Below are 23,191 nucleotides of genomic sequence, written 5' to 3'. Positions count from 1 at the left end.
GGGTGGCCAAGCCTTCTCGCTTGTTCTGGGTGACATGCGGTCCCATCACCAGATTGCAGTCTTTGTAGTTTGTGACAGACTGGACAAGGAAGGGGAATCACACTGTTTTCTTAGGAGACGATGTTAGGAAGGAGGTGATTGCGCCAGGTGTGGCGCTGAGGTCGCTCGTCTGGAACTGCTGTTGTCAGCTTTCTGTGGTTTCACAGGAAGAATTCTGGTTCTTATCTGGGATGAGCCTGTCCCCAAACCTGCTCCAATTCTTTTTCTTTGCTGAGCGCATTTCGCTGTATGATGTCACTATTGGCTGTGGGTTAAAAGTTACTATATAACTTAAGTGTCAGAATTCAAACCACCAACTATACATAGTTTCGTTCATCCATATTTTTAAATGAGATCTAATTCAGGTTCCTGGCCACCACGCCTTCCACATTTATCAAAGTGACATGCAAACTGGAGGAACGCAGTGCGCCTAAGCACCAGGCATCGCTGAGTCCAGCCTGCGAGGGCTGCACTGCCAGGCAGTCATCCCCCCAGAGGCAGTTTACCCACGTTCTTCTGAAGACCGTGTGCGCAGAGCAATTGCTTCTGTCTTCCTTTAACCTCCACAGAGTTCATCCTTTGTTTTTATTTGTTTTTTATTATTATTTTTTAAAAATATTTTTATTGATTTTAGAGAGAGGAAAGGAGAGGGAGAGGGAGAGAGAGAGAAACATCAATGATGAGAGAGTCATTGATCAGCTGCCTCCTGCACGCCCCCGACTGGGGATGGAGCCCGCAACCCGGGCATGTGCCCTGACTGGGAATCGAACCCCGATCGCCTGGATCCTAGGTCGACGCTCAACCGCTGAGCCACCCCCGGCCGGGCCATCCTTTGTTTTTAGAACAGGCTTAGAGTCTATCAAGGGCAGAGCTGGGCTGATTTCTGTAGTTTCGCCTTCATGTGAGTATGTGCTGCAGGCTCATCGGGAGCATCCATGCCTTGGTCACGTGGTGCTCGGCTGCCATTTCCCCAAACTCGAGTTGTTATGAAGAAGGGAAAGGCAGTTGAATGGGAACCTCCATGCTTTGCCAACTTCTTTCTTTACCTTGAGAGTCACTGTGTCCTTTGCAAAGAGGAAGGAGATATTGTGGGAGCTTCTGCTGCCTCTGTCTGGAGGGAGGGGTCAGTGGGAAACTCGGCCAGGTGAGAAAACTGTTGAGTGTATGTTGAGGTCCTTTCATATTTTCTTAAGACCACAGATCTCAGGTCACACAAACAGGTCAGTGGGTGGTTTGCTAAAGTGGCTTCCCAGCCACCACATTCAGTACCTAGTGTCTCCAGGTGGAACCCTGGCAGTAAACTGCAAGCGTGGATAGTGAAGAACAGGTCCTTCCTGCAGTGAGTGGAGGTGCCGCCTGATACTGAGGCTGTGCAGGAGACTTTAAAGGTAGGAAAATATACATGCAATTATGACACATTGCTTAAGCTTTGGGATGGTTTGCCATTAGTGCCTCTTTTGTCTCCAGGTTTGAGCTGTTGTGTCATTTCAGTTACCGTTTGACACTTAATATTTCAAGTCCATTGTGGTGCGTGTCAGCCTGAGTTTTGTGCTGTGTGCTGAGGCTTCTTGGTGTTTGCGTGTCCTGAACACACACTGGTGTCAGTATGGCGAGTCCACAGCCTATTTATCACGATCCACTGTCTCTGAGGAGCTGCAGCTGGGGAGTTACAGATAATCTGTAGGCCTGTGTGGCTCTCAGTCCTGTCACCAGAATTCTCAATAAGCAGCTTACTTTCATTTTTCTTCCCCATGTTGTGTGAATTTAAAAACGAGAGATAAATGGAAATAAGACAGGAAAAGAAGATGAATAAAAGTGAAGATATGGAGAATAATGTTAATATTCATAGTAATTGTTATTGACACTTGTATTCTAGAATAATCCCGGTTGGCTGTGAGTTGGTACTGTGCTGTGTTGGTAAAGGCAGTGGTTTTTGTGTGTGTGTTAAGCTATTTATCAAACTCTTACTGTGCATCAAGTACTGGTCTAAGGGCTTTACATAAATAATTCCTCCCAGGACTAGAAGCTGAGTGTGACTGTCCCCACTTTGCAGATGAGGCGCTGCAAGGCACAGCTGGTGTGTGGCAGAGCTGGGATTCTCAGTCTGTCTTTGGAGCCCTCGCCTTAACTGCTAATAGAGCAGCAGCTACTCAGCCAGAGAAGAAGTTGGTGTTCACAGAGGGAGGAGTTAGGGCCAAGACCCAACAGTTCTGCCCGTCCCTGAGAGGTTAGGATTGACTGTGAAATGAGAAAGCCTTCATTTTACGAATTGACTCGATGGACGTATAGGCAGACCTCGGAGACTTTGGGAGCTCAGGTCCAGACACCATTGACGCTATACTGTAGATTATTAAGTGTGCAGTAATAGCATTATGTCTAAATAACAGTGTACGTACCTTAAATAAAAATACATCATTGCTAAAAATGCTGACCGTCTGAGCTGTCAGCGAGGTGCAGTCTTTCTGCTGGAGGAGGGTCCTGCCTCGCTCTTGATGGCTGTGGACTGATTGGGTGGCTGCCGAAGGTTGTGTGACTGACAATTTCTTTAAATAAGACAACAGTGAAGTCTGTCGCCTTGCCTCTCTTCCTTTCACCAGTGATCTCTCTGTAGCACGAGGTGCTGTTTGGTACATTTTACCCACAGTAGAACTTTTCTCAGAATTGGGGCCCGTCCCCTCGGACCTGCTGCTGCCCTTTATCAGCTGAGTTTACATAACGTCCTGAGCCCTGTGCTGCCATTCCAGTGTTCCTCACAGCACCTTCCCCAGCCGGCCCTGCTGTAAGACACGCTGTCGCTCGCCCACCGGAGCCTGTCCTCTTCCAGCACTTGCTGCCTCGTGTCTGCTGGAAGTGGTGCAGGAGATGTGCTTGACGCGGGCGCCACAGCCATCATTTTAATAGTGCGGAGTTCGCCTAGTGCCATAGAGCTAAGCACAGAAAGTGAGATACGCCTGTAAACAGTCACAGCTGCCTCTCTGACATGGAGAACCTTCAGAGGCGCCTTTTTCAAGCGAGAGGACACCTCAGACTTGTCAGCACAGAGACTTTTCCTATTGACACCAACACTGGCTCCAGCCTCCACACATGTCGTGTGTTAGTGGTCTGATGCTATGTACAGACCATCCCAAACTTGAAAGGCTTAAAACAACAGTCATTTCCTTTGCTGAATAAAACACCTGCATTTTGGGGAGGGCTCTTTGCTCCGTGGTGTGTCACCTGGGGTGGCTCTAGTTGGACGACCTACTTTAAAGAGGGCTCAGTCCTCATGGCCAGCAGGTTGGTGCTGACTCTCAGCAGGGTCCTGAGCCAGGGCTGTGGGCTGGGGTCTCATTTTCCTTCATTTGGGCTGCTTCACCAGCTGCTGGCCTGCCTCACCGTGTGGTGTCTGGGTTCAGGAGTGAGCACCACCTGTTGGAAGACTGCTCTGCTGAATGAGGGAGAGAATCTCAGGTTGTTTCTTACTGTGCTGGCTCGCTTGCCGACTGCAGACCACACGTTTCTTCTCAGGGTCTGGTAGCCCCTGGTGCTGAGAAGGCTGTTAGAGGGTTTTTTTTATCTTAAGTTGAAGATCTCTATTTTTTTTAGTCACGTTTCTGTTTCTAGTAAATTACCCCGAGTCACTATTGGCCTGTGGAAGTCATCTGTGAGCTCTTCAGTGAGCAGGGAAGAAACTAGATTTGTAGATCTCCCCCAAGAACTCTCTGCCTTTACCTCATTGCACTGAAAATGCACAGTTTCCCATTCCTAGATCTGGAGGTGGTATAGTAATGAGATTGCCACCTGCCATTTTTGAGTTTTGGGTTAGTTTTCCTAAAATAAGGTCTAGGTTTTTCTCTTGGCACGAGGTGAAATGGTACATAAAGTTCACTGATTTGTTGTTAAAAAGAGAAAAAAGGAAGGCCTCCTATGGGCCAGGCATTGTCTTAGAACAAAGCAAAGGTCTCTATTCTTCTTAACTTACATTCTAGTGAGGGCAGACAGTAAATGCAGTAAATAAGTAAAATGACATCATTGTAAATTCTCTTAACAAAGGGATTAAGTAGGGCGAGTGGTTTTACCAGGGTGAAGGGTCGCTGGAATTGTAGTTGCAAGTAGTGATCATTGCGAAGTAGTCGTTTGTACCAGCCAAGGCTTCATGTTGAGAAGCTCCCACAGGGTGTGTGGGGAAGGGCATTCCTGCAGTGGGAACAGCCAGAGCGAGGCCAAGTGGAAGTGTGCTGGCTTGTGAAAGCCAGTGAAGGCCAGTGAGGCTGACAGCAGGTGGGGAGTGGTAGGAGATGACGCCAGGGGCTTAGATGCAGGGAGGGATCGAGTATATGAGGCCTTTGTCCTCGGAAGGCCTTCCCCAGGACAGAAATGCAGGGCCATCCGAAGGCTTGAGCAGAGGAGCACCGTGTGACAGTCTGGCCTGGGTTTTCAGTGGGCCCTGCAGTTGCGTCGTTGGCAATAGCCTAAACCTGGCAGGCGGGAAGACCAGCCCTGCCACTCACTGCCATGCCATCTCTGGGGCACATGGACCTCCAGAACCTTCGGAAAACCCTGTGAGATATTTGATGTTTGTTTTTTTCCTTTTTCCACGTGAGGAACTGGGGGCGGGGGGCTCAGAGCCACACCTTGAGCCCAGGTCTCCTGTTTCTGGGTCCATGCTCTTCCCACCTTCCTGCGTTGAGCCAGAGGTCAGCTCATGTGCTCAGAGGTCATGTGCGGCCCTCTGGTCAGCAGCTGCAGTCTCAGCTGCTTGTGGACTCCTTTGGGGGATGAGAACCAGTGGTATTCTTACCTGCTGAGGTGGCTAGACTTTAAAATTGCCCTGCTTGAACCATACGAAAGCAGGTTTGCAAAGGGTGGGATAGGTTGGGAGATGTGCCATTTTTTGCTCAGCTACTTGGTATGAAAATTGGGCATCTGAAATCATATCTTAAGGATTAAGTGGCTTCATAAATAATCTAAAACAGTTGTTGGCTTTTAGCATTTCATAAATGAAAAAGTAAAGTAACAATTCTTATAATACTTTTCCAGACCTTTGGGGAAATTGAAATTGCTTGTGTTTTATTAATCTATGTGCTCCAGGCGCGTTGGCCCACAACATGAGCAAGTTTATTGGTGTGAGGATTGTTTTGTACTTAAAACTGTGCGACTTGCAGGAGCGAGGAGTAGAGAGCAGTATGTTCTGATCCTAGAGACATAGCAGCTTCTGTTTTCCTGATATTTAGTTCACTTTAAAATACTGGATAGCCAAAAGTGACATCGAATGATGAAAAAACACTCATGTCAAGAACCTGAAAGTCCACAGCAGTGCCCGCTGCCTCATACTCTTCTGTGTGTTGGTCTGTCACAAGGACAGTCAGCGCCACTTGTGTTTGTGGTGTCCCAGGCATCCTGCCCACCTTGCGCCCTGGTGGTGAAGTAATGAGAACAGGGAGAGAGGCACCTGCAGGCACTCAGATGGTTAAGTTAGTTTGCATGGCCATTTCTTAGGGTTCAAGCATTTACAGCTTTTTGAGCTTGTCCTTAACGTAGCTTAGAAAATTAAAAAGTACAGGGAATGGAGACCAAATGACAAAAGCAACTTAAAAAATAAATGAAAAACTTTAAAAGATTCTTTATAAAATTTCTTAATATGTAACCTTTCAAAACGACATCCTGGGCCAATGGGTGGATAGTAAAATTGAGCCTCTTGGGCTGTCTGGATGCTGATCTTTGCTGTGCCACTGGCCCACTTGCTTGTTTACAAGGCTTTGTTGACTCCACAGTGGTGGTGTTGTAAAGACTATTTGGTGAAGTCTGCTGAATGACACCTGAGCCCTTTGGCTAAAAGAATCCAGTGACTGCAGTCGCTGTGGTGAAGGCTTGTTGTCCTTAGGCTGTGACAGTAATCCCCCCTGGGCCAGTGGAGGGCCAGTGGAGAAGCAGTGATCACATAGAAGCCAAACAAGTGGACATCCAAACTGACTCCAGCAGGTGTGGCTGCTGAGTGAGGATGCCAGTCCAGGTCAGACTGAGCGGACCACACGGCCATGACACTCTGGGCACCTGCCTGTCACTCACAGATGCAGCCGAGAAGGGAAGTGCCAGTTGTCACAGTGGCCGTAGCATCACGTGAAGAACAGCCACCAGTAAGGGCTTTTTAAAGCTTCCAGCTGTTAACAGTTCTGCACTGATTTAATTTCAGATCATCCACACACCGTGCAAGTGGCCCTGTGATGCACCTTTCCTCATATTTGGAGGCAAACTACCATACTCCGAAGACTGTATAAGAACACAGGCCCATAGCTGCCTCTTCATTAACCTCATGTCTCTCCCACTCTTCCTCCCTCTGGGCAGAATCTGGTCTCCTCCTCTGGGGCTTCCACATAACTAGGGTGGGTTATGTGCGCTGTGGTATAGAATAAAGCTCATACACAGAATAGGGTACCGATGAGCCAGGTTTCTAAGCCCATGATGAATGGGTTGATGTGTTAGACGTGTTCAAGAACTACTGCAGTATTTTCTATGTAAGTGTGTGTTTTTGTTTACCCCACATACTTAGGTCCATCAGGAAAACGTGCATTGATGAATGAAGCTGTTAGCGGGATAGGAAGAAGTAAATAGGAAATTTTATTTATTACTCACTTATTTTTTAATCCTCACCTGAGGATATTTTTTCCACTGCTTTTTAGAGAGAGTGGGAGGGAAGGGGAGAGAGAGAGAGAAACATCGACTTGAGAGAGACACATCGATTGGTTGCCTCCCGCAGCCGCCCTGACCAGGGCTGGGATCAAACCTAGAACCCAGTTACGTGCCCTTGACCAGGAATCGAACCCATGACCCTTCGGTATCTGGGCTGACGCTCTAACCACTGAGCACATGTAAATAAAAATAGAGGTATTTGATAAAATAATTTATGTTGGCTTTATTTGATAGCCTGCCTCCTAGGATTGTGAAAGGGAATGCATTTGGCTGTTGATACAGAAACTCCTGTTTCACTTGAAGGACCTCCTCATTGGAGAACTTACTCAGTTATCTGAGTTTAGAATTTGTTTATGTGCATGCTATACTACTTTTAAAAAGTATGCTATTTCTATATATACTAACATAGAGTAAAGGATGTATAGGATACTGACCTTGTCTAAACAGCGTATAAATAGGTACTTTTATACTTACAAAATTTATTTTCAGAATTGTTTTCCATATGTTCAGCATGCTGGACCGTGGCTCGGGCTGTGGCTCTGACCACGTCAGCGTGCTGTGCTTGCTCTGTGCTGGGACCTGCGTGGGTGCTCCGGTGTGCTTCAGAGCTACACGCAGCATGTGTGCATATTTTTATTTCACCTCTTGTTTTGTATTTTTAAACATTCAGCATATTGGAACAGGATTCCAGGAGAATGAATCCTAGTGTGAACCCTGCAAATCAAAGGAGGCATCTTCTTGGATTTTCTGCTAAGGAGGAGCAAGACCCACCTGACAGCATCATCAGGAAAGACAGCTACAGGTGAGATGGATGGCGTGTGTGCTGGGCTGCTGTAGCAAGGCTGAAACAGGTCCTATAGCACAGCCCACACCTGAAGCACGGTACACAGTCACTGTGGCTAGGAGTGCGTTCACTGTTAAGGTTGGTCCTAGGAATAAACTTGCTTTCTGAAACCTCTCCCTGTTTTAGAATTCTTATAGAGACGTGGTCTTAAAGTCTCAGTTTTTCTGCACTAATATACATTTTGAAACACAGTATATACATATTATGTTGTATGTGATGTCTTTAACATAGTTATGTTATTTACCATGTGTGCTGGGTGTGATGTGGTTGAACCTATTTTTAGTCATCAGATAAAATCATTCATACTTGTTTATTATGATCTTTGTTAAATTTTTCTCCCTTGTTAAAATTTAATACTGTCTTGGTAAATTTTCATATAGCTTGTCAATCGTAAGAGACAGTGTTGTGGAAATAGAATTTCTACGTTTTGTTAACTAGAAGAAGTTAAACACGTAGTGGAGTTAGTGGACATATTCAGAGTTGTATACTTTTTGATAAGCATTTCTCTGTGTTATTTGGAATCTTAATGAGAGCCAGACGGAGCCAGGTCTTTGACTGACGGCAAAGAGAGGTCGTAGTGGCAGTCGTGGCAGTTGTGGTGCAGTGTGATGCTTGACAGTCATTGAAGATTTGTTTACTCTGAACTCGGTGAATGTAATAGCTGAGGCCCATAGGGATCCTTCTGCTGATTTTCACTGTTACACCCCCACTGCTGAGTGTGGTTAGTACCATAGTCCCGCAGGCTTGTCTCCGTTTTGCCTTCTTGGAAAAACTGCTTGTACTGTGCTCATTTTTTCAGGCATCTGTGGTCTGTAAAGCACGATGCTGCGTGTGGCGAAGGATTTGGAGGATTGTATGGCAGTGTAATGCAACAGAAATGTGACTGATGCCACGGTGTGGAAAACACACTTCGTGACTTCTGAAATACCAATCTTGGTGATCCTTTAACAGTGTCCCTGGGTGTTGCCAGAGTTTAATAGTGTCTTTAATTTTACAAAATCTGTCTGAGTTTGCTGTACATGTTTTGCAATTTTGAGTCCTGTTGTTCACATGAGACCATCAAAGCGACATTTTAGATTTAATAGTCTTTGGATTTATGAGAGTTGAGAGTGTGTCCCTTAGGTATATGTAGCTTATTGATTAGATATCTGACGTTATAGTCAGGTGACCTTTACAAAATTGTTACTTGTTTCCCACCTGTTTGTCCACAATGGAGCAGGTGGCTCCCAGAAAGGTGTGCTTGGGTCATCCTAGTTCCACCTGCATGTCTAGATGACTTCCAGGGTAACTCACAGCTTTCACAGTAGGACATGAAAGGCAAGCCCTCTCTCTGTCCCTAGCAATGTCACCACAGTGCAGAGTAGGGGCTATAGGTCTTGGTAAAAATGGAAGAGATTCTTGGCTATAGGCAAGTCTCTTGTAATAGCTACAGCAACTTGGGAGATTTAAGTAGTTATCAGTCCAGTAAGTTGATGTTCTTGCTTTTATCATTATAAATGCTGAATAAGAGATACTAAGAGTTTGCAAAATATTTGACACAGATTGGTTTGGAGCAGAATTTTAGGTGATTTATTTGTACTCTGCCATGTATTTATTTATTTATTTTCAAAGTAACCGATTTATTTATTTATTTTATTGGAGTGACAGTGATTAATATGAATGTATAGGTTTCAGGTGTAGGTTTCTATGTTACAAGATCTTGTATATTGCTCTGTGTGCCTACCATCCAACAATATTTCTTTATTGATTTTCTGTTCAGTTTACTTGTCTAGAATTGTCAGTAGAGTATTAAGTTCCCCAACTATGATTTTTTTTTTGTTTGTTTTTGCTTTTTAATATATCTTTATTGATTTCAGAGAGAGGAAGGGAGAAGGGGAGAGAGAGAGAAACATCAGTGATGAGTTATTGATTGGCTGCCTCCTGCACACTCCCCACTGGGGATTGAGTCCGAAACCCGGGCATGAGCCCTGACCAGGAATTGAACCGCGATCTCCTGGATCCTAGGTCAACGCTCAACCACTGAGTCACGCCCGGCTGGGCACTATGATTGTGTTTTGATCTGTTTCTCCCTTTAGTTCTGTGAGTAGTTGCTTTATATATTTCGGTGCTTCCTGGTTTGGTGCATATAAAGAAGTGTTATGTTTTCTTGATGTGGTGTCCCCTTTATCACTATGAAGTGTCCATCTTTGTCTCGTGTTACCTTTGTTGTCTTGAAGTCTATTTTGTCAGCTATAAGTGTGGCTACACCTACTTTTCAGTGGATGCTATTTGCTTGGAGAATCATTTTCCACCCTTTTACTTTGAATCTACCTTTGTCTTTGCAGCTTAGATGTGTCTCTTGTAGGCAGAATGTGGTTGGGTTTTGTTTTTTGATCCACTTTCTATTCTGTGCCTCTTTATTGGTGAATTCAGACCATTTACATTTAGGGTAATTATTGATGCATGAGTATTTCCTGTAGCCATTTTATCTTTTGTTTCCTCGTAGCTCTGTGCTTCCACTGGTTCTTTTCCTTTGTGCCTCTGTTGTTTTTGTTTGCTGATGATCATATTTCTTTCCTCTGTGACCTCTTTTTTTAAGCTGTGTGTCCTCGTTTGGGTGTGGTTACCATCAGGTTTATAAAAAATAAATTTGCATATATGCAGTACTTTTTTTTCCTTTTGAGTGCATCTGATGTCCATCCTTTTTCAGTTCAGACCTTTATCCCCTCCCCTTTATGTTTTTGTTATCACAAATTATCCCTGTTTATGCTATAAGTTTGTTGGTGATCTTACTCGTAGTGTTGTGACCTTATGTTCTTTGTTTCAGGTAGAATAACTCCCTTGAGTATTTCCTGCATTGGAGGTTTTCTGGTGATAAATCCCTCAGCTTCTGTATGTCTGGGAAGGTCCTTATTTCTCTTTAGTATTTAAAGGATACTTTTACTGGAATATTATTCATGGCTGGTAATTTCTCTTTTTCAGACGTTTGAATATTTGGTTTCACTCTCTTCTCTCTTGTAGAGTTTCTGCCTTGAAGTTGGATGAAATTCTCATGGGTTTTCCTTTGTAGGTCACCTCCTTCTTTTCCCTGGCTGCTTTGAGAATTTTTTCTTTGTCATTAATTTTTGACAGTTTTAATACAATGTGCCTTGGAGAGAGCTTCTTTGGATTGAGGTAACTAGGTGTTCTGTTTGCTTGGATTCAAGGATCTAGTTGTTTCCATAGGTTTTGGAAGTTTTTGTGCACTATTTGTTTGAATAGACTCTCTGTTCCCTTCCCCCTCTCTTCTTCTTCTGGATGCCTAACATTCTAATATTGCCTTATCTGATGGAGTTTAATAATTCTTGTAGAGCTCTTTCATTTTTCTTTATGTTCAGGTCTCTCTCTTCTTCCCTCTGCATTATTTCTAGATTCCTATTTTCAATATCAATAATTCTCTCCTCCATCTGGTTGGCTCTGTTTTCTGTGCTCAGTAGCTCATTCCTAGTCTCCTTAATTGCATGCTTCATTTCCAGGATTTCTGATTGGTTCTTTTTTTCCCCTTAATATATATAGATATATATATTTTTAATTTTTATTTAAAATATTACAGATGCCCCTTTTTTCTCCCCATTGACCCATTCCACCCCGTCCCACGTCCCTCCCCAGGCCCTCTCCACATCATTGTCCATGTCCTTGGATTGTGCATATATGTATATAAGTTCTTTGGTTAATCTCTCCCCCTCCACCCACCTGCCCTCCTCCATCCTCTGAGATTCCTCAGTCTGATCCATGCTTCCATGTCATTGACTCTGTTCTGTTCATCAGTTTATTAAGTTCTTTAGATTCCACATATAAGTAAGATCATGTGATATTTGTTTTTCTTTGCCTGGATTATTTTGCTTAGCATAATATTCTCCAGGTCCATCCATACTGTCCCAAATGGAACGAGATACTTCTTCTTTACAGCTGCATAGTATTCCGTGGTGTAAATGTCCCATAGCTTTTTTATCCACTCATTTACTGATGGGCACTTGGGCTGTTTCCAGATATTAGCTATTGTAAACTGTGCTGCTATGAACATAGGGGTGCATATATTCTTTCTGATTAGTGTTTCAGGATTCTTAGGATATATTCCTAGAAGTTGGATCACTGGGTCAAAAGGCAGCTCCATTTTTAATTTTTTGAGGAACCTCTGTACTGTTTTCCATAGTGGTTGCACCAGTGCGCATTCCCATCAGCAGTGTACTAGGGTTCCCCTTTCTTCACACCCTCGCCAGCACACGTCATTTGTTGATTTGTTGATGACAGCCATTCTGACATGTGTGAAGTGATACCTCATTGTGGTTTTAATTTGCGTCTCTTTGATGATTAGCGACATTGAGCATTTTCTCATTTGTCTCTTGACCATCTGTATGTCCTCTTTGGAGAGAGTCTATTTAGGTCCTTTGCTCATTTCTTAATTGGGTTGTTTGTCTTCCTCTTGCTAAGTAGTCTGAGTTCTTTGCACACTTTGGAAATTAGCCCCTTATCAGATACATCATCCTTGGCAAATATGTTTTCCCGGACTGTGGAGTTCCTTTGTATTTTGAGGTTGTTTTCTTTTGCTGTGCAGAAGCTTTTTAGTTTAATGTAGTCCCATTTGTTTATTTTTTCTTTTGTTTCTCTTGTCCTAGGAGATGTATCTGAAAATTCTACTATGTGGGATGTCTGTGACTTTACTGCCTATGTTTTATTCCAGGATTTTTATGGTTTCGTGACTTACATTTAAGTCTTTTATCCATTTTGAATTTATTTTTGTGTATGGTGTAAGTTGGTGATCTAGTTTCATTTTTTTGCATGTACCTGTCCAATTTTCCCAGCACCACTTACTGAAGAGACTATCTGTACTCCATTGGATGCTTTTGCCTTCTTTGTCAAATATTAACTGACCATAATGGCGTGGGTCTATTTCTGGGGTCTCTGTTCTGTTCCATTGATCTGTATGTCTGTTGTTGTACCAATACCAGACTGTTTTGATTACAGTGGCTTTGAATACAGTTTGATACCCAGGAAAGTGATCCCTCCCACTCTGTTCTTTTTTCTCAAGATGGCTTCAGCTATTCAGGGTCTTTTTTTTGGTTCCATAAAAATTTTCGAAATGTTTGTTCTAGATCTGTGAGATATGGTGTTGGTATTTTAATAGGAATTGCACTGAATTTATAAATTGCTTTGGGTAGTATGGACATTTTAATGACATTAATTCTTCCAAACCATGAGCATGGTATATTCTACCACTTGTTTAAATCTTCCTCTATTTCTTTTTTCAGTGTCCCATAGTTTTCTGAGTACAGGTCTTTTACATCCTTGGCTAAGTTCATTCCTAGGCATCTTATTTTTCTAGTTGCTATGGTAAATGGTATTGCTTTTTAGGTTCTCTTTCTGAGAGTTCATTGTTGGTGTATAAGAATGCTATTGATTTCCGGATGTTCATTTTGTATCCAGCTACCTTGCCAAATTCATTTATCAAATCTAGTAGTACTTTGATGGATTCTTTAGGGTTTTCTATGTACAATATCGTGTCATCTGCAAATAGTGATAGTTTTACTTCCTCCTTTCCAATTTGGATACCATTTACGTTTTCTTCCTGTCTGATGGCTGTGGCAAGGACTTCTAGTACTATGTTGAATAAGAGTGGTGAAAGTGGACATCCCTGCCTTGTTTCTGTTTTTAAGGGAAGTGGTTTTAGTTTTTGCCCATTGAGTATGATGTTGGCTGTAGGTTTGTCTTATATGGCCTTTATTATGTTGAGGTGTGATCCCTCTATTCCCACTTTGCTGAGAGTTTTTATCAGAAATGGGTGCTGGATTTTGTCGAACGCTTTTCCTGCATCTATAGATATGATCATATGATTTTTGTCCTTCATTTTGTTTATGTGATGTATCACATTTATTGATTTTTGAGTTATACCAGCCTTGCATCCCTGGAATAAATCCCACTTTGTTTTTTTAATGTATTGCTGGATCCAGTTTGCTAGTATTTTAGTGAGGATTTTAGCATCTATGTTCATCAGGAATTTTGGCCTGTAATTTTCTTTCTTTGTAGTATCTTTATCTGGTTTTGAGATTAGGACGATGCTGGCCTCATAAAAAGAGTTTGGGAGTTTTCCCTCCTCTTGAATTTTCTGGAACAGTCTGAGGAGGATAGGTGTGAGCTCCCGGCTGCAAGGCTGCATCTGAGGGCCATCTGTTTTGATGTTTTGATGCTCAGGTCTCTCAGGTGTGCCTCTATGTTGAGTAGGGAATTCTTTGTTGAATTATAGTTGATTAACTTCTTGAAATTTCATGAGGAGAGGCCAGTGGGATCTCTCATGCTGCCATTCCTCTGACATCACTGTATTTATTTTTTAATGCAGCTTATTTATGTTTTGTTTTTTAGAAGAGTTATGAGAACTGGTTCAAATAAAAAAGTAGACTCCTCTCATAATTTATAATAAATACTGTGTTTGTCATTTAATAGTTGACTGCATGTGTTTTTTCAGTTCTAGAAATGTGTGGTATAGAGTGAGATGACCATATGATTTGTCACCCATCTGGGGCATTTCTGAGAGTGAAAGGTAGTGTTGGTAATCACTACGCCAGGATTTCCGGCTCCAGGCAGGACTGTCCTGGGTAAACGAGAAAGGATGGTCACCTCCATAGAAGGCATCAGCTAGGACCTGCCTTGAGTCCAGGACTTCTGTTTGCACTGCCCTTGACTCTGGAGTTTTATTTGCTAGGATTTTACCATTGAGTGCTTCACCAGCCACTTGGAACCTGGGCCATTTCAGAGGGTTGTGGACCTGATTGTCTCCAGACGGATGCTGGCTGAGTCTCCCTTCTTCCTCCCCTTCAGCTCTACCCAGGCTCTTTCTGGTATTTCTTCTATCAAATGTTTCTTTTCCAAAGAATATTTTGGCTAATAGAACAAAGCCAGTCAGCACAGATGTGCAGAAATGATTACTAGACTTGATCACGTGGAATAAAATTACAAATCAAAAATGTATTTTCCAAAGCTGCTTTGGACTCTCCTGGTGGATGACAGCTCTGCGCTTCTGCTAGTATGCAGGACTGATTTCTCCTCAGTGCGGCAGACAGCCTCTGCTGGCACTCGAAGTTTACCAAGTATGAGGCAGACTTCTCTCCTCTCTCAACACCTAAATTTAGGCTGATCACCTTTTGTGTGTGCAGTCATTGCCTGTGTAGATCGCCTGTTTTATTCCAGACAACATCACCCTGACAGGTGGAAAGAAGAAAGGACGTGAGTTAAGTTGCAAGGAAGATCTGTGTTTCCGCAGTAGCTTCTTGGCCCTGTGTGTGGCCTTTGTACAAGTCTCTTACCTTAAGTTACATTTCCACTCCGCCAAATTATGTTTTTCAAAGGGGCTGGTGGCTCCAGCATTGCCAGAGTTAATGGAAACTCGTCTCCATCTGCCTTGGTCTTCCTCAGCACTCGACTGTGGGTCCCTCCTTCCTTGAAACCTTGGCTCTGCTGTGTGTTTGAGTTCCAGTTGTGGCACCTCCTCCATCCAGACCCGAGGTTTGGGGCTGTGAACTCTTGTTTTCTTTCTGCCTAGGTGCCCATCCATAACTCAGCACACAGTCCAGTCTGTGTGTCCGACTCTCAAATTCATTTCCCTCCAGACTTCTGAGTCGCACACTCTTCTATGCAATAGTTTCCATGACTTTTCTGCTTTAACCTTGCAGAATGGACACATGCACCATGGAGGTTGCGGCCCTCTCTGCACTCAGTTGCCAGCCTCTTTCAGCACCAGAAACCCCAATTCCTCCCTTTCAACAAGTGCTGTTGGTAGTTTCCAAAAATCACCTTGAATCCCACCCATCTCCATCTTCTCCACTGCCCCTCAATGCATCTGCCTCAGCTCTCGCCTGGTTCACCATAGCCCTCTCCTGATGGTCTCCCAGCCCCCCTTGCCTCCTTTAAATCCACTTTGGTGGTACAGTAGTGAGGCGTAGACGTAAACTGAAATTAATCCCTCTTGTCGATTCTTGGTGCCTTAGTAATTCCTTATCATATGTGCCTGGGTCTCTTGCTCAGCTCTCAGCTGGAGAGTGGTCTCCTTTAATTCCTTAACCTGCCCTCTCACACCAGCTTCTCTGTGAGCGCCCTGCCCTTCCTGTGCTGCTGCTTGTTCTTAGTCCGCGACTGAAACCCCAAGTCCTCCTCAGACTGTTTCTCTAAGGTAGACATGGCCATTGGTTTTTTTCCTTGAGCCGTCTGCTGCTTTTATAGCTCTTGCCACAGGATGGGTTTATTTTATGTTTGTGTTCTTGTATGTAGTCCGTCTTCCACATCAAGGTCTTGAGGATAGAGACCCCATTTCTCGTGTTCCCAGCTGGATTCCTAGTGCCTAGCACGTACCTGGCACAGAGCTGGTATTTAGTAAACATTTGTTGAATGAATTAATGAAAAGTATGAGTCTAGCCACGTCCAATTTTGTGTTAATATTTTTCCTTTCTGGATTTAGAAAATTAGCATATCTAATTTTTCCTTTCTGGATTTAGAAAATTAGCATCATATATAGAGAAACTCAAGACAGATCTAAGATCTAAGATTTCTTAGTGAGGAAAGTGTAAATAGCAGACTGCAGGGAAGAACTGGCAGTAACATCCCCAGTTCCCATTCTTGTTTCCACCTCAGGCTCTGCTTCCTGCGACACACCCGGGTATGAGCTCTCGTATAAAGATCAGCGTGGCTCTGGCAGACGTCTGTTTTCCAAGCTAACAGAGTAACTGGCTAGTGTCCCCCTCATGTGTATCAGGAATTCAGATCCCTCCTGATTCCAAGTTTTGCAGCTCCCCTTCCCCACCACACACTGCATGAAGAGGCTGCTCAGTCCTGTTGTCACAGGGTTGAGTGACCGCAGAACTTTAGCCCTGGTCACATGACGCTCTCTTTCCTGCCAGTCAGTGGGTGCTCCCCCAGGTTCCGGTCACCATTTCACCCCTGTTCCTGCAGCACTGCGTATGCCTCGAGCTCCCTGAACACATGAGCCATGTGTTACCATTGTATCCCTAGCTTCTGGCAAATAATTGCTCAATAATGGGGGCTGGATAAACAAATTATGATGGTATCTTTGTAGAAATCAGGAAATGACATTTGCTTCTATCTTACAGTATGTTCCATTTACTCTGTTTTTATTTCCATAAAAAGTTAATACTAGCCCTGGCTGGCGTGGCTTAGTGGTTAGAGCGTCGGTCTGTGGAACTGAGGGTTGTGGGTTCGATACCGGTCAAGGGCATATACCTGGGTTGCGTGTTCATTCCCCAGCCCTGGTCATGGCACGTATGGGAGTTAGCCAATTGATGTGTCCCTCTCACATCAATGTTTCTCTCTCTCCCCCCCCCCCTTTGCTCCTTTTCCTTCTACTCTAAAAAAATCAATGGAAAAAGTAATACTAGTGATGGTTTTCTTTTTTTAAATATGTTTTTACTGATTGCAGGGAGAGAGAAAGAAAGAGACATCAGTGATGAGAGTCATTGATCAGCTGCCTCTTGCACGCCCCCTACTGGGGATCGAGCTCACAACCCGGGCATGTGCCCTGACCGGGAATGGGACCGTAACCCTCCTCGTTCATGGGTCAACACTCAACCACTGAGCCATGCTGGCTGGCTAGTGATGGTTGTCTTATAGCAAAGTTCTTAGGAGTTTAGGATGCAAGGAGACACGTGTGTGGTTGTTTGTTTCAGCTATGACCATTCTGTCTCCAACGACAAAGCCCTGATGGTGTTGAGTGAGGAGCCAGTGCTCTACCTCCCGCCCCCGCCGTGCCAGCCGCTCATCAACACCACGGAGTCCCTCAGGTCAGTGCTGCAGCCAAGCAGGCTGTGTTTGCTTCGGAACCTAGGAAAGAACTGCTTCAGATCTAGTAGATGGGGGAATCTCTGAGTTGCTCATCAGGTAACCACAGGTATGTCAGTTGTCCAATTACTGTGCCAACCTGATCAAGATGGTGTGCTCATTCCATGGGGTGGTATTGGGGGTGTAGACTTCAGATGCCTCCTTTGAAAACCACAGGGTGATGTTAATATAAAAATCCAAGTGAGTGCTAGACTGGGGGTGGTGACACTACCAGCAGAACGGACTTTTCCTCAGTAGGAAGATGACAATTGGAATACGCACGACTCCAGAGATACTTTCCCACCGGGCACTTTTCTTATCTGCTTCTCCCTTGAGTTTTTTCTGTGATTTTGGATCCTTCCCTTTTTTGTGACTGGTAGTAGTCAGCTGTGGTCAAGGGGACATGGTCGCACTGCTTATAGCTGTGGCCCAGGGGACGTGGTCATGCTGCTTATAGCTGTGGCCCAGGGGACGCAGTCACGCTGCTTATAGTGGTGGCCCAGGGGACGTGGTCACGCTCTTTATAGCGGTGGCCCAGGGGACGCGGTCACACTCCTTATAGTGGTGGCCCAGGGGACATGGTCACACTGCTTATAGCTGTGGCCCAGGGGACATGGTCACACTGCTTATAGCTGTGGCCCAGGGGACACTGCTTATCAGCTGCTGTGGGAAGGAAGGAGAACAGAGAGTGTTACAGCAGAACTAGGCTTTTGAATTTCCGGTTGGAAATTGGCCAGTTGGATGTAGTGCACTTGAGTTGCCTCTTTTCCGTCTCTCAGGAGCGTCGTTTTCCAAGGCTTTGATGTTCTGCTGTTGCTGGCGCCTGGGCCTGTCTCCCTTGCGGCCTGGATGTTGCCCAGGAGCAGCAGCAGGAGACACTTTCTGTGGAAAACCTTCATCCTACTTTTACGCTCAGCAGGCCTTTGGCTTTGGTTTTCTCTGAATTTCGAACTCATGACTGAGGAGGCTACCATCTGACAATCCCTGTCTTACTAAAAACAACTGAACGTTAAGTATCTTAGCTTTCTCAACCCAAAAAGCGATATCGAATCCTCAGGCACTTGGCATGCTCTTTGGAACCTGTAAAATGTGGTTAAATTCCTAACCGGGGATGAGACATTTAGTCCTGTGTAATGTGTGAAATTAATGACTCTGTTTTACAGGTTAAATCACGAACTCCGAGGGTGGGTTCACAGACACCAAGTGGAAAGGACCAAGTCAAGAAGAACGACCGGCACTCAGCAGAAAACGCGCATCCTTCAGGTGGGTTTCTGCTCGTCTCCCACATGGATGGCGTCTTTGTAGGAAGGCTTCCCCAGCTGGTTGCTTGGTCCCTGGAAGATTTGGAAAGTCTGACCTGTAACCGCCTCCCATGGCCTCCTGCTTCCCCGCCTCCCCAGGGTTGCCAGCACTGGGTCAGGCTGCATGCCTCAGATTTCCTGCGCAGCCACTGCTGTTTCCTGCTCTCCCCCAAACTTGCTGTCAAGACTTCCATACCAAGTATTTGGGCACAAATGGTTTAATAGATAATACTTTTTATCTTTGTTCTTAGAGCTTTTCAAAAAGAGGGAGTTGAGATGTAGGGAAGCTTGGAAGGGAGGGCCCTCTCCATGGAGGGTGCCCTGAGCTCATTTAGGACCTGTGTAGTTGGGCATGGTTCATAGTCACTCCATACTCCTTCACTCCTCAGATGTTCATCACAGCTCCCGGCGAACATTTCCCAGACCCGGGGACGCAGCAGTGGGTATCATACAGCCCTGCCCTTGTGGAACTTACATTATGGTGGGAGAAAAGAACAGTCAACAGGCATGTGGATATTTAAGTGCACTCAAAGTAAGAGGCGCTCTCTAAAGAAGAGGCAGGGTTGGTGGTTAAAGTTTGAACTGAGAGATGGTGGCTGCTTTAAATAGGGTGTTTAGAGGTTTCTCTAGAGAGGTTCCACTTGAGTGAGGTACTGTCAAAGTAATTAATGCTGGCAGTTGTAACATCTAGACTCAAATTCTTAGTAGCTTCTGGAGTAAAAATTCATTTCTCACCCACATAAAGTTTGATGTACAACCCCATGGTTTCCTCTGAGCAATGACTGAAGAATCCAGGTCTCGAGCTCAGGTTCCAACATCCTGACAGTCTAGGATTGTTCAGTATGTACCTCTCTGGCCTCTCCAACACCTTTTGTTCAAGGATTTTGGCAACTTTATTGGTTGTTAGTACTTCTGGAGGCTGTGGGTAACCATGACCAGTGTTGCTGGTAGCGCAGCGTCCTATAGCTGCTCACTGGCATCGGTGTGCAGAATGGTCCTGCGGAACTCATGCCCCCACAGTGCACATTGGCACTCTGGCCAGAGGAGAGGTGCTTTGTTCCCCTGCTTCTGGATCTGGTGCTTGTGGGTGGGACCAAAGTAGTAGGACCCTGGTGGCTAAACATTTGACAACATCATTTTGGGGCTTGTGTCCTTGCTGTGCAGGGACAAGCGAGGGACAGCCGGAGTGGAGGATCCCACAGCTGGTGAATGGGCTTCATGGACCTAGATTAAAATCCTTGACCTGAATGAGTTGCTTTGCCTTATCTTTTGATGTAATTTCTTGTGATTTTATCCTGTTCATTAGATGAATAAACAAAGTTTACTGTGTGAGGGGTGGTTGGTGTTCCTTAATCTGGAAGGAATTTTAATGGAATGAAGATAATTTTGGTTAATTTCACAGTCTTGGAACATTTGGGGGAGATTTGTAAAGTCTTTCCCTTTCTGTGCATCTCGGGTGCACATCTGTCTGTGTGAGTGTGGATAGTGGTCAGCAGTGTGGGACAACAAGCTGTGACAGGGACAAGAAGGATGGGGGGCCTGAGTTAGCCAGGGGAGGAAGCTCTGATCATCAGAGGAAGGAAGCACCTCCGTCAGGCTGCGTCCACACCAGAGCTTACAGCAGTCCCTGACTTGCCCTCAGTGCCAGCCTGCCACCGCTCTGCCTACTGCTCTTTCCTCATTTCAGCCTTTCCCCCCACATCACCCCTTTCAGATGCTAGGTGGACGCAGGAGTATACTATGATCCTTAGTATATCCGCCAAATTGACATTTCTTTGAGATTTCTGTCATTGCTAAGCATTATGTAGTTGATTCGGCTTGTGTCATTTCATAATTCTATCTTCTTCCTAGATTGAATTTTTAGAAAAGGTAGAGTGTCAAGACAGGGAAAATATCTTTCAAAGTGAAGGCCCAATACAGATATTCCCAGACAGATGAGAACTGCAATCCTTTAGCTCCAGATCTGCAGTAAAGGAAGGGTTTGGGCGGAAGGAAATGGTGTCAGGCAGAACTCCGACAGCGTGAGGAGACCAGTATCAGTGAAGATAAACGCCCCCCTGTAAATATCTTTAATTTGTGTTTATATAAATGTCTTTAGAAGACTTGTTTTTTTAAAGCAAAACTCCGAACAGTTTGTTATGGGGTTTATGGGTTATGTAGGAGTAAAATATATAATGACAAGAACAGAAAGGTGTAGGGGCGGTGAACGCAGTGTACTCTCAGGAAATTTTCATGTTGTTGAAATAATACTTCAGGGTTGGCTGTGGTAACTTAAAGACCAAAGTATAGTCTCTAGAGCAGCCACTAAAAACTATAACACAAAGAAGTACAGTTAAAAAACCAGTACAGGAAATAAAAATGGAATACTAAAAACATATATTTCGGCCAAAAGAGGGCAGGGAAGAACAAACAAAGAACATAGGAGAAGTAGAAACTATATTCCAAGATAACAGACCTAATCCCGGCCACACTAGCAATGAAAGGTAGGGGGGTAGACACACCAGTTTAAAGGCAGAGGTAAAAGGTAACACCCAACTCTACGTTGTTTACAAGAAATAACATTTTAAATATGAGCACACAGATGAAAAACCAGTGGGTGAGAAAGTGCAATATTGTGCAGACATTGAGCATTAGGAAGCTGGTGGCTCCACTAGTCAGACAACGTAGACTTGCAGGTGGAGAATTTTATAGGAGCTGAATATGGAAGTTTCACAGTGATGAGAGGACGTTTAATCAGGAAGACAGAATTCTAAATACACAGGCTCCTGATAACAAAGCTTCAACATACGTAAAGCAAAAAGTGACGGAACTGACGGGAGAACGGCACAAGTCGGCAGCACAAGGAGGTTTATGTAAGGTCTTATTTCGTGGACGTCTGTCTCACAGTTTGCTGATTGTGACCTTTTGCTAAATCCCTATAGCTACAGATGCTAAAGCTTCATTGCCAGTTTTTCAGAGGCTTATTTGTTAATTGGTGTAAATCTTAGGTGAGTAAATGTCATACCCAGTTTCTATTTGCCTAACGTCTCTGTAAGTCAGTGATTTACAGCCCGGTCATTTCTGAATCTAGGGACAAATCTTGCTTGTTTTGGGGAGCTCCCTTAAGGGTGGCTTAGTCCATGGGTGTATTTAGGCAGGAAGACTGTCATGTTAGCTCGTAAACAGTAGGATCACGCTTTGTTAAGGAGACCTTCCACACTTTAGGAACTTTTCATTGGAAAATAATTTTAGCAAACATAAATTGCTATATTTTCAATAATACTTATATGACTTGGTCATAAAACTTGTGATATTTGAGCTAAGCTTTTGGGCTATTTTTAGAAAAACTTCATGGGAAATGTCTCTTAAATGTCTTAATTTCCAGAAGACACATCCCTCAGCCCAGAATGTGACCAGAGGAGTTCTCACTTCCGTGTTGGTGTTGAATCATGTAAACTCAGTTCGTCGGACTGTTCATGAAAAAATCCACACAGATGCCTTAATGAGAGTACAGTAAATGAAAATGCCGAATGAGTCAGTGCAGGGAGATCTTCATGTAATTTCAGTACATGGCGTTAAATTTTTTGTCTTCTTCTAGGGTGCTCTGGAGCAGGGCTCCAGCTCTCAGCTCATGGCTGTCCAGTACACAGAGACCACCAGCCTCAGGTGAGAAAGAAAGTGGGCACACCTGGTCCAGGAATTGAAAATGAGTTGTAGTTGCCCTCACTGTTCATTGTTCTGTATTTGTGAATCCACCTACTTGCTAAGATTTCTTTGTAACCCCAAAATCAATACTCAGGGTGCTTTCGTGGTCCTTTGCAAACGTGTAGCTGCTCCCAGGTGAGTGCAGGTGTCCTTTCCAGGTGTATCAGTGCCATGGTTTCCACAGCCCTGTGCTTTTTTTTGGTGATTTCACTGTTTAAAATGGCCCTGAGTGTCGTGCTGGAGTGCTGGTGGCTGTTCTCAAGCACGGAGAAGCCGGGTTGTATGCCCTGTGTGGGAGCATTTGTTAGGTGAGCTTCAGTCAGGCCTGAGCCACCCTGAGTTCAGTGTTAGCTAGTGAACAGTACATGTTCAGGAAGGTGTCTCTGAACAGAAGCACAGAAATCCAGGCTACACGTTGATGAAAACACCTGCAACCTGACCCCTTAGGACAGGGGTGGGGAACCTTTTTTCTGCCAAGGGCCATTTGGATATTTAAAACATAATTCTCGAGCCATACAATATTGTCAACTTAAAGCTAGCTAGGAAAAATCTCCAAGATTGATTGAATTTCAAGTCCTGCCTGCGGTTGCCTTGGCAGGGCCAGACCCAATGATTTTGTGAGCTGGATACAGCCCATGGGTCATACGTTCCCTACACCCTGCTTTAGGAGAATGGTTCACTCTTTGTGGATTCAGTGTTCATACAGAACAGAAGTGCCGAGGATACTAATTGACTGTATATTCAAGACGTTATAGTCAGAAATGGCCTAGTGAGCAAATGGAATTACTTCAAAGGAAGTTCTTATGACTCACTTATA

At 44.4% G+C, this 23,191-nt stretch overlaps 1 protein-coding gene across 4 annotated transcripts in view; it reads left to right on the top strand.

Annotated features, from left to right (window-relative positions):
* The window catches only part of ATF6 (activating transcription factor 6), a 128,644-nt gene that overhangs the window by 37,357 nt on the left and 68,096 nt on the right, over window positions 1-23,191 (top strand). For all 4 annotated transcript variants that reach the window (XM_081121856.1, XM_081121854.1, XM_081121855.1 and 1 more), the window contains exons 11-14: window positions 7,379-7,510; window positions 17,239-17,352; window positions 18,553-18,652; window positions 22,268-22,335. In XM_081121856.1, coding sequence (XP_080977982.1) covers window positions 7,379-7,510; window positions 17,239-17,352; window positions 18,553-18,652; window positions 22,268-22,335 — 414 coding nt within the window. The remainder of the gene's footprint in view (window positions 1-7,378; window positions 7,511-17,238; window positions 17,353-18,552; window positions 18,653-22,267; window positions 22,336-23,191) is intronic.

The sequence above is a fragment of the Miniopterus schreibersii genome (assembly GCF_964146895.1).
Source record: "Miniopterus schreibersii genome assembly, chromosome: 19".
Classification (NCBI taxonomy): Eukaryota; Metazoa; Chordata; class Mammalia; order Chiroptera; family Miniopteridae; genus Miniopterus; species Miniopterus schreibersii.
This window is presented reverse-complemented; position numbering and strand designations above follow the sequence as displayed.